Source organism: Zonotrichia leucophrys, chromosome 8, assembly GCF_028769735.1.
Source record: "Zonotrichia leucophrys gambelii isolate GWCS_2022_RI chromosome 8, RI_Zleu_2.0, whole genome shotgun sequence".
Classification (NCBI taxonomy): domain Eukaryota; kingdom Metazoa; phylum Chordata; class Aves; order Passeriformes; family Passerellidae; genus Zonotrichia; species Zonotrichia leucophrys.
In genome coordinates, this window is record NC_088178.1 from 29,194,011 (window position 1) to 29,209,729 (window position 15,719).

Genomic DNA, 15,719 nt, shown 5'->3' on the forward strand with positions numbered 1-15,719 from the left:
TTAACGCTCTAGATTTGAATATGTGAGGGAGCCCTGTGCTGATCACCAGTAGAAAATGAAAGAGCAATGTTTTAATTCAGACATTTAGTGCACCTTCAGTCTCATGCTGAAAAATTACATTTTTCACTTTTAAAAGATTATTCTCCATTGGGTGTTGAGGAGTTTTGCCCCTTACAACCCCTTGTCATGAGCACTTCCAGCAATAGCTCTGATCAGCTTAAAAATTGCCACTGTGACAGCACAGGGTAGGGAAAACCCTTCCCCTTTTTTGGCCTTAGAAACCAGAAGCCAAGTCTGGCAAAAATGGTCAGCAAACATGGCACTAAATCCTTTTTGCATTGATTTGGGGTGCCTGTTGTTCTCTGCCATCCAATAAAAATGGCACTTTGCACGATCCTGGTGTGCTGTAAGTTGAGCTGGTGGACCCAAACTCCAGGGGACCTCCAGGTCAGAATGGATCCCTGGCTCTGGGCCCTCACTAAAACAATACTTGAGATCTGAAGCATATCTGAGTTCCATGGCTTGCACCCACTGCCTCTCCACGTCCCTTTTTGTTCCCTTCGGAGCCCTCACACTGTTGCCACGGGACCCCCGGCACCGGCACAGCCCAGCTGAAGGCTCCTGGCTGGATGCTGAGCCGTGTGCAGCCCAGCTCTGTGCTGCAGTGTGGCTGGGCAGTGCCCTGTGCAGCACAGGGCTGCAGGCTGCCGTGCTCTGAGCTGTTTGTGTCTGTCGCAGTCAGCAACACTCGCTTCATCGCGGCCGTCATCGAGCGCCACGCACACAGCCCCGAGCGCCGCCGCCGCTACTGGGGCCGCTCCGGCACCGAGAGCGACCACGGTGAGTGCTGGGCCCTCTGCAGCCTGGGGTTCCTTTCCCTCAGGACACTGGCTCTGGAAGGGCTGGGGGCTCCTTTCCCTCAGTGGGATGGCTCTGGCAGGGCTGGGGGCTCCTTTCCCTCAGCAGGATGGCTCTGGCAGGGCTGGGGCTCCTTTCCCTCAGGGCACTGACTCTGGCAGGGTCTGGGGGCTCCTTTCCCTCAGGACACTGGCTCTGGCAGGGCTGGGGGCTCCTTTCCCTCAGCAGGCTGGCTCTGGCAGGGCTGGGGGCTCCTTTCCCTCAGCAGGATGGCTCTGCAGGCCTGGGGTCTCTTTTCCCTCAGGACACTGACTCTGGCAGAGCTGGGGGCTCCTTTCCCTCAGGACACTGACTCTGACAGGGCTGGGGGCTCCTTTCCCTCAGGACACTGACTCTGACAGGGCTGGGGGCTCCTTTCCCTCAGGGCACTGACTCTGGCAGGCCTGGGGGCTCCTTTCCCTCAGCAGGCTGGCTCTGGCAGGGCTGGGGGCTCCTTTCCCTCAGCAGGATGGCTCTGCAGGGCTGGGGGCTCCTTTCCCTCAGGACACTGACTCTGGGAGGGCTGGGGGCTCCTTTCCCTCAGGACACTGACTCTGGCAGGGCTGGGGCTCCTTTCCCTCAGGGCACGGCTGGGGCTCCTTTCCCTCAGGACACTGGCTCTGGCAGGCCTGGGGGCTCCTTTCCCTCAGTGGGATGGCTCTGCAGGGCTGGGGGCTCCTTTCCCTCAGGACACTGACTCTGGCAGGGCTGGGGGCTCCTTTCCCTCAGGATGCTGGCTCTGGCAGGGCTGGGGGCTCCTTTCCCTCAGGACACTGGCTCTGGCAGGGCTGGGGCTCCTTTCCCTCAGCAGGATGGCTCTGGCAGGGCTGGGGGCTCCTTTCCCTCAGGATGCTGGCTCTGGCAGGGCTGGGGCTCCTTTCCCTCAGCGGGATGGGTCTGCAGGGCTGGGGCTCTTTTCCCTCAGGACGCTCACTCTGGCAGGGCTGGGGGCTCCTTTCCCTCAGCAGCTGGCTCTGGCAGGGCTGGGGCACCTTTCCTCAGGATGCTGGCTCTGGCAGGGCTGGGGGCTCCTTTCCCTCAGGACACTGACTCTGGCAGGGCTGGGGCTCCTTTCCCTCAGGATGCTGGCTCTGCAGGGCTGGGGGCTCCTTTCCCTCAGGACACTGGCTCTGGGAGGCCTGGGGGCTCCTTTCCCTCAGGACACTGGCTCTGGCAGGCCTGGGGGCTCTTTTCCCTCAGCAGGATGGCTCTGGCAGGGCTGGGGGCTCTTTTCCCTCAGGACGCTGGCTCTGGCAGGGCTGGGGGCTCCTTTCCCTCAGTGGGATGGCTCTGCAGGGCTGGGGCTCCTTTCCCTCAGGACACTGACTCTGGCAGGGCTGGGTGCTCCTTTCCCTCAGGACACTGACTCTGGCAGGTCTGGGGCTCCTTTCCCTCAGGACGCTGGCTCTGCATGGCTGGGGGCTCCTTTCCCTCAGGACACTGACTCTGGCAGGTCTGGGGCTCCTTTCCCTCAGGACGCTGGCTCTGGCAGGGCTGGGGGCTCCTTTCCCTCAGCAGGATGGCTCTGGCAGGGCTGGGGGCTCCTTTCCCTCAGGACACTGACTCTGGCAGGCCTGGGGGCTCCTTTCCCTCAGGACACTGACTCTGGCAGGGCTGGGGGCTCCTTTCCCTCAGGACACTGACTCTGGCAGGGCTGGGGGCTCTTCTGCCTCAGGATGCTGGCTCTGGGAGGCCTGGGGGCTCCTTTCCCTCAGGACACTGACTCTGGCAGGGCTGGGGCTCCTTTCCCTCAGCAGGATGGCTCTGCAGGGCTGGGGGCTCCTTTCCCTCAGGACACTGACTCTGGCAGGGCTGGGGGCTCCTTTCCCTCAGGACACTGGCTCTGGCAGGGCTGGGGGCTCCTTTCCCTCAGGACACTGCTCTGGCAGGGCTGGGGGCTCCTTTCCCTCAGTGGGATGGCTCTGCAGGGCTGGGGGCTCCTTTCCCTCAGGATGCTGGCTCTGGCAGGGCTGGGGGCTCTTTTCCCCCAGCAGGCTGCCTCCCTGCAGAAGCAAAGCCAGAGTAAACACTTTGCTCCTTCTGGCTTTGCTGTTGGGCAGTTCTGACTGGGTTTGTTCTGGGGGAGATCTCACTGGGGTACTCCACATCCTCCCGAGGGGCAGCTCTGCTCTGTGCCCCCTGTGACAGGGACAGGACCAGGAATGGCTGGAGCTGTGCCAGGGGAGAGTTGGGCTGGAGATCAGGAGAAGCTTCTTCCCCCTGAGGGAGCTGGAGGGACAGGACAAAGGGAATGGTTTCACACTGAAGGGGAGTGGGATTAGATCAGAGGTTAGGAAGGAATTGTTCTGCCCAGAGCAGCTGTGGCTGCCCCTGGATCCCTGGCAGTGTCCAAGGCCAGGCTGGTTGGGGCTTGGAGCACCCTGGGATAGTGGAAGGTGTCCCTGCCATGGCAGGGGTGGGATGGGATCATCTTTAAGGGCCCTTCCAACCCAAACCATTCTGGGATTCTGTGATCTTCCAGCACCTTTAAGCTGGGCACCATGAGGCTCAGGGGGTTGGGATGTGTCTCCCCTGCCCTGAGACTAAATCTCCGTAAATCTGGCAAGCTGCTAGAAGGGTGTAATGCTGTTGACCCATGAGGAGGTTTAATTTATTAGGAAATGAGGAGGAGGAGGGCTAGACAAGGCAGTCTGCAAGCTGTCAGCTCTGCAAGGCTGGGCACCTTCCAGCAGACCTGGGCCAGCACTAAGACTCTGTTCACTAATGGAATTGGGACAGGAAACCCAAAGGCCAAAGCCTTGGGACGTGGATGAACAGATGTCTCCCAGACAATCTTGCTCTAGAAGGAATTACCCTGGATTTGGGGTGAGATTACCTGTGCTGAGGCCGATTTGCCAGATTAATGCTCCCTTTGCTCCTTTTCTTGCAGTCCCAGCAAATCCTTCCCATCTTTTAGTCATCCTGGGTTAGCAGGGGAGCTGTCTACCTCCATCTGGAATGTGCACTGCTATTTTTAGTTTCTGTAATTCCATCTTCTTCAAAGGGCTGCCCAGGCTTCTTCCCCAATTCCTCCGTGCCAGCTCCAAGCCATGACTCAGAGCATGGCAAATGGGAGGCAGCTTTGGGGGCTCAGCTGCTATTTTTACCACCCTCCTTTGAGGTGTCTCCAGCTGAAAACCTGAGCAAGATGCTCAGGAGCACCAGCGCTTCCTCAGCCTTTAGTCCTTGCTTTTTGGAGAAGGATTTATTTCCAATTCAAGCAAGACCTCTTTCCTTTTAAATTTCATTTGGTTTTGCATTTAGAGATGCTGAGGGGGAGATGTTTGCCCTGCAGCCTGGTTTGGGTAGTAACAGCTGATTTGGATAAATCCAGGTTATATCTTAACAGATTTTTTGGGGGTGGTATCTTTGATGTTTTGGTTTGAAATCAGTGCCAGCAATTCTGTTGTTACAAACTGTTGAACACGTGGGTGCTGTTACTGTTTGGAGTGGCACAAACCCACAGATCCCCAAAGCTTTGAATGGCAGGGAAAGGGATCCAGTATGGACTTAGAGGACAGGATGGGTTTGTTGGGGTTTGTTCTGTCAAGAAAATTGTTTTATTTCCTCTCTAAGCACTGTGTGATTCCATGAAGGTGCCAGCCAGTCCACAATTCTGAGTGGCAGGGAAAGGGATCTGCTGTAGGCTTAGAGGACAGGATGAGTCTGTTGGGGTTTGTTCTAGCAAGAAAACACTTCTGTCCCCTCTCTAAGCACCCTGTGTTGATTCCATGATGGTGCCCAGCCAGCCCTGGGAGTTCTGAGCACCCAGCCTTGCTGTGCTCACTGCTGTCCATTCATTGCCAGGCTACAGCACCATGAGCCCCCAGGAGGACAGCGAGAACCCCCCCTGCAACAACGACCCTCTCTCGGCGGGCGTGGACGTGGGGACCCACGACGAGGACCTGGAGCTGGACACGCCCCCGCAGACGGCAGCGCTGCTGAGCCACAAATTCCACCACTACCGGCTGCACCACCCCACCCTGCACCACAGCCACCACCTGCAGGCCGCTGTCACCGTGCACACCGTGGATGCCGAGTGCTGAGGACAGCACAGCCGCCACCTGCAGGCTGTGCCACTGGGGACATCATAGCTGTGACCTGCAGGCTGTGCCACTGGGGACAGCACAGCCACCACCTGCGGGCTGCCATGGCCGTCACCTGCAGGCTGTGCCACTGGGGACAGCACAGCCACCACCTGCAGGCTGTGCCACTGGGGACAGCACAGCTGTGACCTGCAGGCTGTGGCACTGAGGACACCATGGCCACCACCTGCAGGCTGTGCCACTGGGGACATCACAGCCACCACCTGCAGGCTGTGGCACTGAGGACACCACAGCCACCACCTGCAGGCTGTGCCACTGGGGACATCACAGTCACAACCTGCGGGCTGCCATGGCCATCACCTGCAAGCTGTGGCACTGGGGACATTACACTTGCCACCTGCAGGCTGCCACAGCCACCACCTGCAGGCTGTGGCACTTAGGACACCATGGCCACCACCTGCAGGCTGTGCCACTGGGGACATTACAGCTGCCACCTGCAGGCTTTGCCACTGGGGACATCATAGCTGCCACCTGCAGGCTGTGACACTGAGGACATCACAGCCACCACCTGCAGGCTGTGACACTGGGGACACCATGGCCACCACCTGCAGACTGCCATAGCCACCACCTGCAGGCAGCTGGCACTGTGTACTGAGGACACCACAGCCACACCCTGCAGGCTGCTGGCACCGTGCACTGAGGACACCACAGATGCCACTCCAGGGCCATGGGGACTGTGCTGCTCCCCAAGGACAACCTCACAGGCTTCCCCACCAAACTGAGGCATCAGAGCTTTGCATTTTTACCAATGGAAGGTTGGCTCTGGCCTGCAAACGTGCTTGATGAATGGACCTGCCAAAACATGGAGAAAAATGGACCTCCAGGAACAGGGATGGGAGTTTATCCAGCAGCTGGAGTTTGTTGTGCTGAGCCAAGAGCAGACAGAGAGCATAAAGAGCCAGAGATGATTTGGTTTCCTTAACTGGAAGAGCAGGAATGTGCAGCTGGAGAGCCCAGAAGTGGCAGGCAGAGCAGGAAGGCTGCTGGTGGAGATCTCCCTGTGCCCACGTTGCTCTGCGGGACCCGGGACAATGCATCTCAAGATTTTTAAGTAAAGGATTATTTTTCTACTATTTATTGAACTTGAAACTTTGGGGGGAGGGAGGGGAGCAAACGTGTTAGGGATTCTCAACGAGTACCACGTGCATTCTGTGCTGGGGAAGGGGCTCTTCCCAGGAAAGCAGCTGTTCCCTGGGAGCTGACCTTCAGCCAGTGCCCCACTCTGCAAAGGGAAAATGAAGAAGCCCTCTCTGCCTCGCTGTTTACATTAGGATTGCTTTCTTTTCCACACTTCTTCCCTGTAAATATTACAGCCTGATTTCTATTCCAGTATTGTCTTCCTATCTGCAGAGGAGACATCCTGTACTCCGTTACTAAAATTCAGAGAATTCTGCCCAGAAACTTCTCCATCTTCATCTCTTCGCTCATCCTTAAAGGATTCCTGTGTGGAAGTAATAAAGAATTTCTTTAGCATTAGTTACCAGATAATCCCAAATGGAATCTGTGCCATTCTTCTGTTTCCTTGGACCACAAGTAGGGATAAACCAGTGTTTTGTAAAACTTGGGTTACTGTGGAAGAAACCTTGAAACCATAATGAGAAGCTGCTGCTGTTTGTCTGGAATTTTAACCTTGCTTGGTAATTCAAACAAAGATTAATCAATGTCTACAACAAAGGGCATCATAATTGTCAGTATGTTTTCAATCACAGTGTTGTATTTTAGATTCACATTTTGTGATTACAATGATATCAAGCCGTTCTTGCACTGTGCATATGGTAAACATGCATTTATATGTAGGTTTTTTTAAAAAAATCACTTGTTTTAATTAATATGGTACTTAATACTGTATTATGTAAAAAATTGGTTCTTAAACAGTACAGTAAAATAACTCTATGTGTGATACCAGGATATCCCTTTATACTATGTATAAAATTAAAATCTCTAGTGAAATAAACTGTATATAAGGATAGATCTGTGGAGAAGTGGCTGCACTGAAATGATTCTGCTTCAGTTTCCTTCTCTGGCTGAACAGGACTGAAAATTCACTCCAGTTCCTCCAGATTTACCAATTGAGAAATCTAAACTTTAAATACAAATGACAGTATTGATGGAAGTTGTAAAGCCTTTTTTTAGCTGGTTGGTCATTATTTGGGAAATGACTGTTTCTGGAAGTGGTCAGCCACTGCTTAGAGTCACCACAGCAAATAATTGAAGGGTTTTATTTCCTGATCCTCTGCTGAAACCTCAGTGGCTCTGGATTTGCTGTTGTGCTGTGTTTGTGCAGGATTTGGTGCAGGGTTTTGCTGAGCAGGCAGTGCAGGAATCCACTGAGCCTCTGCTTTGTGCTCTCAGAGCTCTCAGCTGATGGCCTGGGTATCAACCAGGCTGGGATTCGTTTCCAGTTTGGAATCCAGATTTGTGTTGGTGCTTGGATACCGTGGGACAAATAATTTTTGATGAAATGTATCAGAAATGTCATTAATAGCCACGTATATTGGAAAAAGTCATCAAGTTGAACTACAATATTCTTCAGGGGAGAGGATTTTTGGTGGTTGCTCACCCTCCCTGCCAGCAGAAGGTGCTTGCAGAGTTCTCTTGCAGTTCTGCCAGGAACACAGAAGCTTCCAGAACCTCTTGGAAGTCCAACAACCAAACCCCTTCTGCTTTTACCTTAAAAGCTTTTCGAGAGCTTCTCCTCGCTGCTGCTTCATCTCTTTTCTTCTGGGATCTCTTTTCTTCTCCCTGGTTTGCTCTGAACAAATGGTTCTTGATCTGAGGGGTCTGCACGGCCCTGCTTGACCTGCAGTGATGGGGAGAGCCCGAGCTCTTGCTGGTAAAAACAATGGCAGGGACAGCTCTGATTTCCAGGTGTGCCAAATGGCAGCTCCCAGAGCTGGCCCTGACCTTGTCCCACAGGAATAAATGGGATTCACTGCTGGTAATGGATGGGATTGGGGTTAGGAGCTGCAAGAGAGCCCTTCACTTTTATTGCCCGGGTTCTGCCGTGGCCTTCCCTCCCCAGCATTGTTTTACTGTATTGACTGAGGAGCAAGATCATAAAAGCAGCAGTTAAGAAGGAGGATAAAGTCTTATCCTCCTTCCTGATAAGACTTTATGGCCATTAATTTTCCACTTATTTCATTTTCCCAACTCGGCTGTGTTCATTTCCTGTAGGTTTTCTTTCATTCTCCCAACAACAAAAAAAAGGTTCTTTTAAAGTGAAAATGAGCATTGCCTTTAATTTGTGTTCATGAATTTTAAATTGACTCAATGCTTGCAGTATTTGAGATCTGCCAAGTGTATGGATTTTCCTATATCCAAGGAATCATGGAGAAGCATTTCTTTGGGCAGAATATATTGATTGAAAATGCATTGTGATTATTTTTTTTAAAATTTATTTATGCTATTGCTTGGCTCAAAAGTGGGATTTGCAAAGCCTGGTACAGTTTCCCCATGAACATTTTATAAGGCCACTTAAGCCATGAAATATTATCTTTATCCTTGCCCTTGGCAAGGGCAGGGAGGGGAGGATGCAGGGGAATTCAGGAGACGTTCACATGCAGCAGGACTTGTGACTATAACTGGGCAAAGGGAGATCTCTCAAAGGCTTTATTCTGTCAAGTGACCCAGAAATGGGCAAGAGCACAGAAAGTGGATTTGTCAGAGGAAAAACTATGGGAGTAAGCTGGCAGCAAATATGGAAAAGGAGAAAAAGCTAGGATGCAAAAGTCCTGGATGCAAGAGAGTGCAGGTAATCCAAAAGGCTGTTGGTGAGTTCCAAGATGAATTTGCAGCGTTCCCAGCTCTTGGCTGCCCATTTCAGCTGTTTGTAAAAGAGATTCCCAGCTATGGCTGGGGTTTTCAAAGGAGCCTGCTCTGGGCTGTCAGTGATGTTTGGAATATTAATTCCTGCAGCAGTTAACTCCAGAACCATTGGATTGTTTTGCTGTACAAATCCCCTTTGCCAGGGAGCCTAAGAGGGAGAAAGGAACATCAGTGCCATGGAATATTTCATATTCCTGCCTGGCAGCCCTTGGGCTGATGAGAGGTGATGATTTTGTGCTTTGTGCTCTGAGCTGAGCACGGAAGGACCTTGGCCCAGAAGGGCTGGCGTTCCTGGAGCCGAGGCTGCAGTGGAATTTGGACACTGCAGTCCAAGAGTGAACTTCTCCAAGCCCTGCCTCGTTAGTGAGGTGCCAGGCACAGCTGGGGTGAGTGCCAGCCCCTGCTCAGAAGCACTGCTGGTTCCTCCCTGGGAGGAGATCCCATGGGATCACTGACACCCTGTGGAACCAGGGAGGAGATCCCATGGGATCACTGACACCCTGTGGAACCGGGGAGGAGATCCCATGGGATCACTGACACCCTGTGGAACCTGGGAGGAGATCCCATGGGATCACTGACACCCTGTGGAACTGGGCAGGAGATCCCATGGGATCACTGACACCCTGTGGAACGAGATCCCATGGGATCACTGACACCCTGTGGAACTGGGCAGGAGATCCCATGGGATCACTGACACCCTGTGGAACCTGGGAGGAGATCCCATGGGATCACTGACACCCTGTGGAACTGGGGAGGAGATCCCATGGGATCACTGACACCCTGTGGAACGAGATCCCATGGGATCACTGACACCCTGTGGAACCTGGGAGGAGATCCCATGGGATCACTGACACCCTGTGGAACTGGGATGGGATCACTGACACCACGTGGGAATGGGGAGGAGATCCTATGGGATCACTGACACCCTGTGGGACTGGGCAGGAGATCCCATGGGATCACTGACACCCTGTGGGAATGGGGAGGAGATCCCATGGGATCACTGACACCCCTGTGGGACTGGGGAGGAGATCCCATGGGATCACTGACACCCTGTGGAACCTGGGAGGAGATCCCATGGGATCACTGACACCCTGTGGGACTGGGGAGGAGATCCCATGGGATCACTGACACCCCCATGGAACCGGGGAGGAGATCCCATGGGATCACTGACACCCTGTGGGACTGGGCAGGAGATCCCATGGGATCACTGACACCCTGTGGGACTGGGCAGGAGATCCCATGGGATCACTGACACCCTGTGGAACGAGATCCCATGGGATCACTGACACCCTGTGGAACTGGGCAGGAGATCCCATGGGATCACTGACACCCTGTGGAACCGGGGAGGAGATCCCATGGGATCACTGACACCCTGTGGGAATGGGGAGGAGATCCCATGGGATCACTGACACCCCTGTGGAACCTGGGAGGAGATCCCATGGGATCACTGACACCCTGTGGGAATGGGGAGGAGATCCCATGGGATCACTGACACCCTGTGGGACTGGGGAGGAGATCCCATGGGATCACTGACACCCTGTGGGACTGGAGAGGAGATCCCATGGGATCACTGACACCCTGTGGAACTGGGGAGGAGATCCCATGGGGTCACTGACACCCTGTGGGAATGGGGAGGAAATCCCATGGGATCACTGACACCCCTGTGGAATGAGATCCCATGGGATCACTGACACCCCTGTGGAACTGGGCAGGAGATCCCATGGGATCACTGACACCCTGTGGGACTGGGCAGGAGATCCCATGGGATCACTGACACCCTGTGGAACTGGGCAGGAGATCCCATGGGATCACTGACACCCCTGTGGAACAAGATCCCATGGGATCACTGACACCCCTGTGGAACTGGAGAGGAGATCCCATGGGATCACTGACACCCTGTGGGAATGGGCAGGAGATCCCATGGGATCACTGACACCCTATGGAACCAGAGAGGAGATCCCATGGGATCACTGACACCCTGTGGAACGAGATCCCATGGGATCACTGACACCCTGTGGAACTGGGCAGGAGATCCCATGGGATCACTGACACCCTGTGGAACGAGATCCCATGGGATCACTGACACCCCCATGGAACCTGGGAGGAGATCCCATGGGATCACTGACACCCTGTGGAACTGGGATGGGATCACTGACACCCTGTGGAACCTGGGAGGAGATCCCATGGGATCACTGACACCCTGTGGGACTGGGGAGGAGATCCCATGGGATCACTGACACCCTGTGGGAATGGGGAGGAGATCCCATGGGATCACTGACACCCTGTGGGAATGGGCAGGAGATCCCATGGGATCACTGACACCCTGTGGGATTGGGCAGGAGATCCCATGGGATCACTGACACCCTGTGGAACGAGATCCCATGGGATCACTGACACCCTGTGGGACTGGGGAGGAGATCCCATGGGATCACTGACACCCCTGTGGAATGGGCAGGAGATCCCATGGGATCACTGACACCCTATGGAACAGCCCAGCTGTGGGCAGAGGGGTGGCAATGTGATGCCACAGGCAGAACACACCCTGGATCTGGAGGTTCTCTTCAGCTCAGAGTGGCCTCTTCTAAATCCTGTGGAAAAAATGATCCCTGGGCTTGTTTGTGCTCTGGTTTGTTGGAGGTTTTGGAGCTGGCACTGGCAAATCCACCAGGCCAGCAGTGCCCTAGCAAGTGCTCTGTGCTGGGACAGCAGCAGGGACAGCAGGGAAGGGAACCTGCTGGCCAAGGGCACAAGGAATCCCTCCAGCTCACCTTCACCTGGCTCTGGAGCAACTCCATGGAGGAAGGGAACAGCCCCCAAAACTGCCAAGTCAACACTTTTCGCAGGAAAAAAATTCACTTTGCAGGAAAAAATGTGCAAAGAAGGTGTTGGCAAGGTCCTGACAAAACTGGTGGTCTTTCCTTAAATCCAGCTGAACCATCAGACTGCCAAGGATTCCCAGCTGGGCCAACACTGATGGATTTTTCCAATTTTAAATCTCCTCCACTGCACAGAGGTAATGAAATTGGGCAGACACCCCGAGATGGGCTGGCACAGGAGCAGGAAACTGGGAATGCAGTCAGAGAGTTTAATATCCTCCTTTTCACTCCTCCAACATTCTGACACTTCCACAAAGTTGCTCCCAATATCCATCCTCTCGGCATAATTCATGCAAATCACATGCAGGATTAAAGGTTGAGTAATGAACATGATCTAATTGCTGCAAAATAATAATAAAAACCTCCTTAATCATTTATTTCTATTGCAGCTAAGCCAAGAAAAATCTCCATAAACAAGGCAAAAAAACCTCAGCCAGGGAACCTGGAAAACAGGAAGGGGATGGATTTTTTTTTCACTCTGAACATGGAGAAATCAGGCACAGCACGTTGGGTGACAGTTCCTATGGAAACCTTTTATAACTGAACAGCAGAACATTTGAAAGGCTCATAAATTTTTTGGGAATGTTTCTCTTGTGTTACCTCCTTTAGGCCAGTTTTCCATATTGAACACAGGTTTTTTTTTTTCCCCATGTGTAACAAGTTTTTAAGGACAAAATATTGTGGGGGTGCTGGAAATTGCAGGCTGTGCTGGCAGGGAGAAATCGTGGGCTGGTTTATCTTCTCCAAACAAATTGCTGGTGCCGTGCCTGCTCCCTCCCAGTCCATCCCAGCTCCTCAGTTACTCCCAGCAAATTTCCTCCAGGTTTATGATTAGCCAGATCCAAGGAGCAGGAATGGAGAGGTATGGATTCACCCTGTGGAATGCTTTCACCCCTGGTTTGTGGTGGTAAATGATTTTGTAATTCCCTGTGAATTGTCACTGACAGTTCCCAGTTCCTAGAAAATTGGTGCTTTTAGGGAATCTGAGACTGATTTATTTGGAATTCCCATTTGCAGCACATTCATGGCCTGGCCAATAAAAACACCCCTGGTAAGAATGTGGGGTTGGACCTGCTTTTGCCAGGGATCCAAGCAACATTTGGATGTTTTTTAATGCTAAAATTGCCAAAATGCACTTGGTTCCAATAAGTAATGACTAAATTAGAAGCTGAATGAGGAAAAATAAAGCCTGCATGGGAAGGATGGTGATTTAAAGCAGGACATTGATTCAGGAGAAAGTGTTGCAGAGGTTCCCCAGTGAATATCTGGGCCATTTATTGAGAATTGTATTTGTTTGATCTCATTTTCCTTTGTTCTCAGTTATTATTCAAGAACTTGGCTTTGCTTTGTGGTGTTTATTTTAATATTTACTCTTTTTTTTTTTTTTGCTGCCTTTAAACACAAGCACGCAGATCAGCTAATGATGCACGAGGCAACAAAGGTTTGAAATTCTGCTGCAGAGACCACAGGTCCCAAAATAGCCCATGACAGCAGAGGCCAGCAATGATTTCCTTGCAGGAGTTACTCACTGTGCAAGTTCCAGCTCTGAACTCTCCCACCTTTCCACTGTTTGCTTGCAGGACTCTGAGTTAGAGTAGAAGCAAGGAGAAGCTGCTCAGCAGGCTGATCCTGGGAGAATCCACCATTCCCAAACTCAGGAGCAGCAAATTCACAGGCAGCAGGTCCCACTGCAAATGTTTGGCAAAGAGTTTTTGTGCCTGGGTGGAAGAGCAGGAGTAAAGAAACATCCCAAGTTTGGGCATGTCATGGAATGGTGCACTGAGAATGCCAGAAATGTTGGAATTTGTAGGGATAAAAGGATAAATTAACTCCTCTTGGCACCTCTGGTGTATTTTGGATGCAGAGTGCATTGTGAGGTGATCTGGGTGATCATCACCAAACGAATTATTGGTGTTGAAATGAAATCTGCAACTTCTGCATCTAAAATCTCAGTGTCTGAATGAAACACACACTGAGATTTTCAGATTTTCTCCCGATTCCTGCTGGAGCAGGAGGAGCAGGGACAAAAGGGAGTGCCATGGATTGTGTGGCTGACACGAGGTGTGATGGTAAAATCCATTTATCTGATGGGATGTGCAGCAGCTGCTGGGTCCCACATTCCCCTGCAGGAAACATTAAATTTTTTGATTTCTATTTCATTCATTTACCTAAGGAGCTCCAATACCTGGCAATGTCAGGTGGGGCTTGTGTCCAAGATCTGTTCTCAGTCTTGGCTTTCACCTTACGTGCACAGATCTGAGTTTGTTTGTACTTTTGGATGTAGAATCCCAAAAAAACCCCAAAATCCTGGACTGGTTTGTGTTGGGAGGGACCTTAAATCCCATTTCATTCCAGCCCTGCCATGGGCAGGGACTCCTTCCACCAAACCAACCTGGACAATTTTGCCTGACTGCACCTATAATTCCAAAAGAATGTTTAAATTTACAATTACAATTACAATTACAATTCCTACTCATTCCATAAAAATTACAAAATATATATGGCTGGTATGATTCAAAGCTGCAGAAGCACAGGGAAATTTATCTTTTTAAGAGACCTACAAATGCAACTGCTGGGGTTGAGTACATTATTCTTAATTAGCAAGGAATTTAATTAATTTAATTATTACAAGGTGGTTTATCAGTTGTGCAGCAGCACAACTGAAGTTACTGTTCTATTTTTTAATAATAGATTTAATTTAACAATGTTTTTTGTTTCTGCAGCAGTATTAAAACTCAATGAAAATATTTTAGAAAATGGGAAACTGTTTAGATCAAAGCATAAACGTGGAGGGTTTGGTTTGGAAGCTCCAGAAAAGGAGTCAAAGTCATATAAATATTTCATGGAAGCCTCTAATCAACAGGAGGAAATTCCTTAAGGAAATACCTGCATGCCTTGGCTCAGCCTCCTCTTCCTCCTGGAACAGCTCATTTTTGGAGGCTGGTATCACCTGGACATGAACACGGGGGAAAAAAATGAATAGTTTTACCTACAAAATACAATATTTTAAATATCTATCCCTAACCAAGAAAGAAAAAGGTCTATTTCTCTGATATTTTATATATTTTCTGAATATATTCCTATTTTCTGTAGTTTCTCTGGAACTATTTACTGCAGGAATTTTGTTTGTGCCATTAATACCAAACTATTCATTTCTGAATTCTTTCAGCAATGTACTTTAAATTTGAATGACTTAAATTCAGGGACAACTGCAACCCCTCAAAAATGACCAAAAAAAGGCAATTTTTGAGAAGGTAATTGCTGTAGGTAGAATTAATGAGCACTGGTTACAGGTGAAGCAGTGTCCACCTTCAAAGTGGAAAATTAATGGTAAAATTAATTACTCTGCTTGAATTCCTTCATTAGCATCACTGAATTTGATGATGTTTGAGCAGATCCATAATTTCTGCTGTAATAGCTTGATCTGGTGATAATTTTTGAGGAGATATTTCATGTTTCAGTATTCCTAGGAGAAAAGTGTTCCTTTTTCATGATCCCAGAATTATTTACATCCAATAATCGATGAATCTTTCACATCCTCTCATTTCCAATGATTTTATTAAAAAGAATGCAAATATTAGAAAAGGAGGAACATTACCTGTTTGAGAAAAAATTAGTGAAAAGGAAGCCCTTGAACAGAAGCTTGTCAGCTGTCAATTTTTAAATAATAAACCAAAAATCCCTTTGATCACTGTCATTTTAAGATTCATTTTTGAAGTAATGAAAGTCCAAGATACTTTGTGTTTCTAACTTGTTTTAGTTTGGGCTAAGGCAATTTCTAAAGTAATTTATTTGGTGGAGTTTTTTAATCTGTAACTGATAATTAAAATGGCACCTTGAACCTAGTCAAGAATTATCCATCAGAATTAGATTTTCTTGATAAGAATTGTTACAAACACCCAATTTAACTTCAAGTGTTCTTCCAATTTCCTTTTTAAGACTCTTTATGTTTCAGGTCTGGATTCTCTGTTGCCTGTTCTTTGTGCTTGGCCTCGTGTCTAAAAATGGCTACAAA

At 50.4% G+C, this 15,719-nt stretch overlaps 1 protein-coding gene across 2 annotated transcripts in view; it reads left to right on the forward strand.

Moving 5' to 3' along the window:
• Window positions 1-6,974, forward strand: part of CACHD1 (cache domain containing 1) — a 94,844-nt gene extending 87,870 nt beyond the window's left edge. For both annotated transcript variants that reach the window (XM_064720379.1, XM_064720380.1), the window contains exons 26-27: window positions 739-840; window positions 4,705-6,974. In XM_064720379.1, coding sequence (XP_064576449.1) covers window positions 739-840; window positions 4,705-4,943 — 341 coding nt within the window. In that variant the 3' untranslated portion in view covers window positions 4,944-6,974. The remainder of the gene's footprint in view (window positions 1-738; window positions 841-4,704) is intronic.
• Window positions 6,975-15,719: the final 8,745 nt, after the last annotated feature.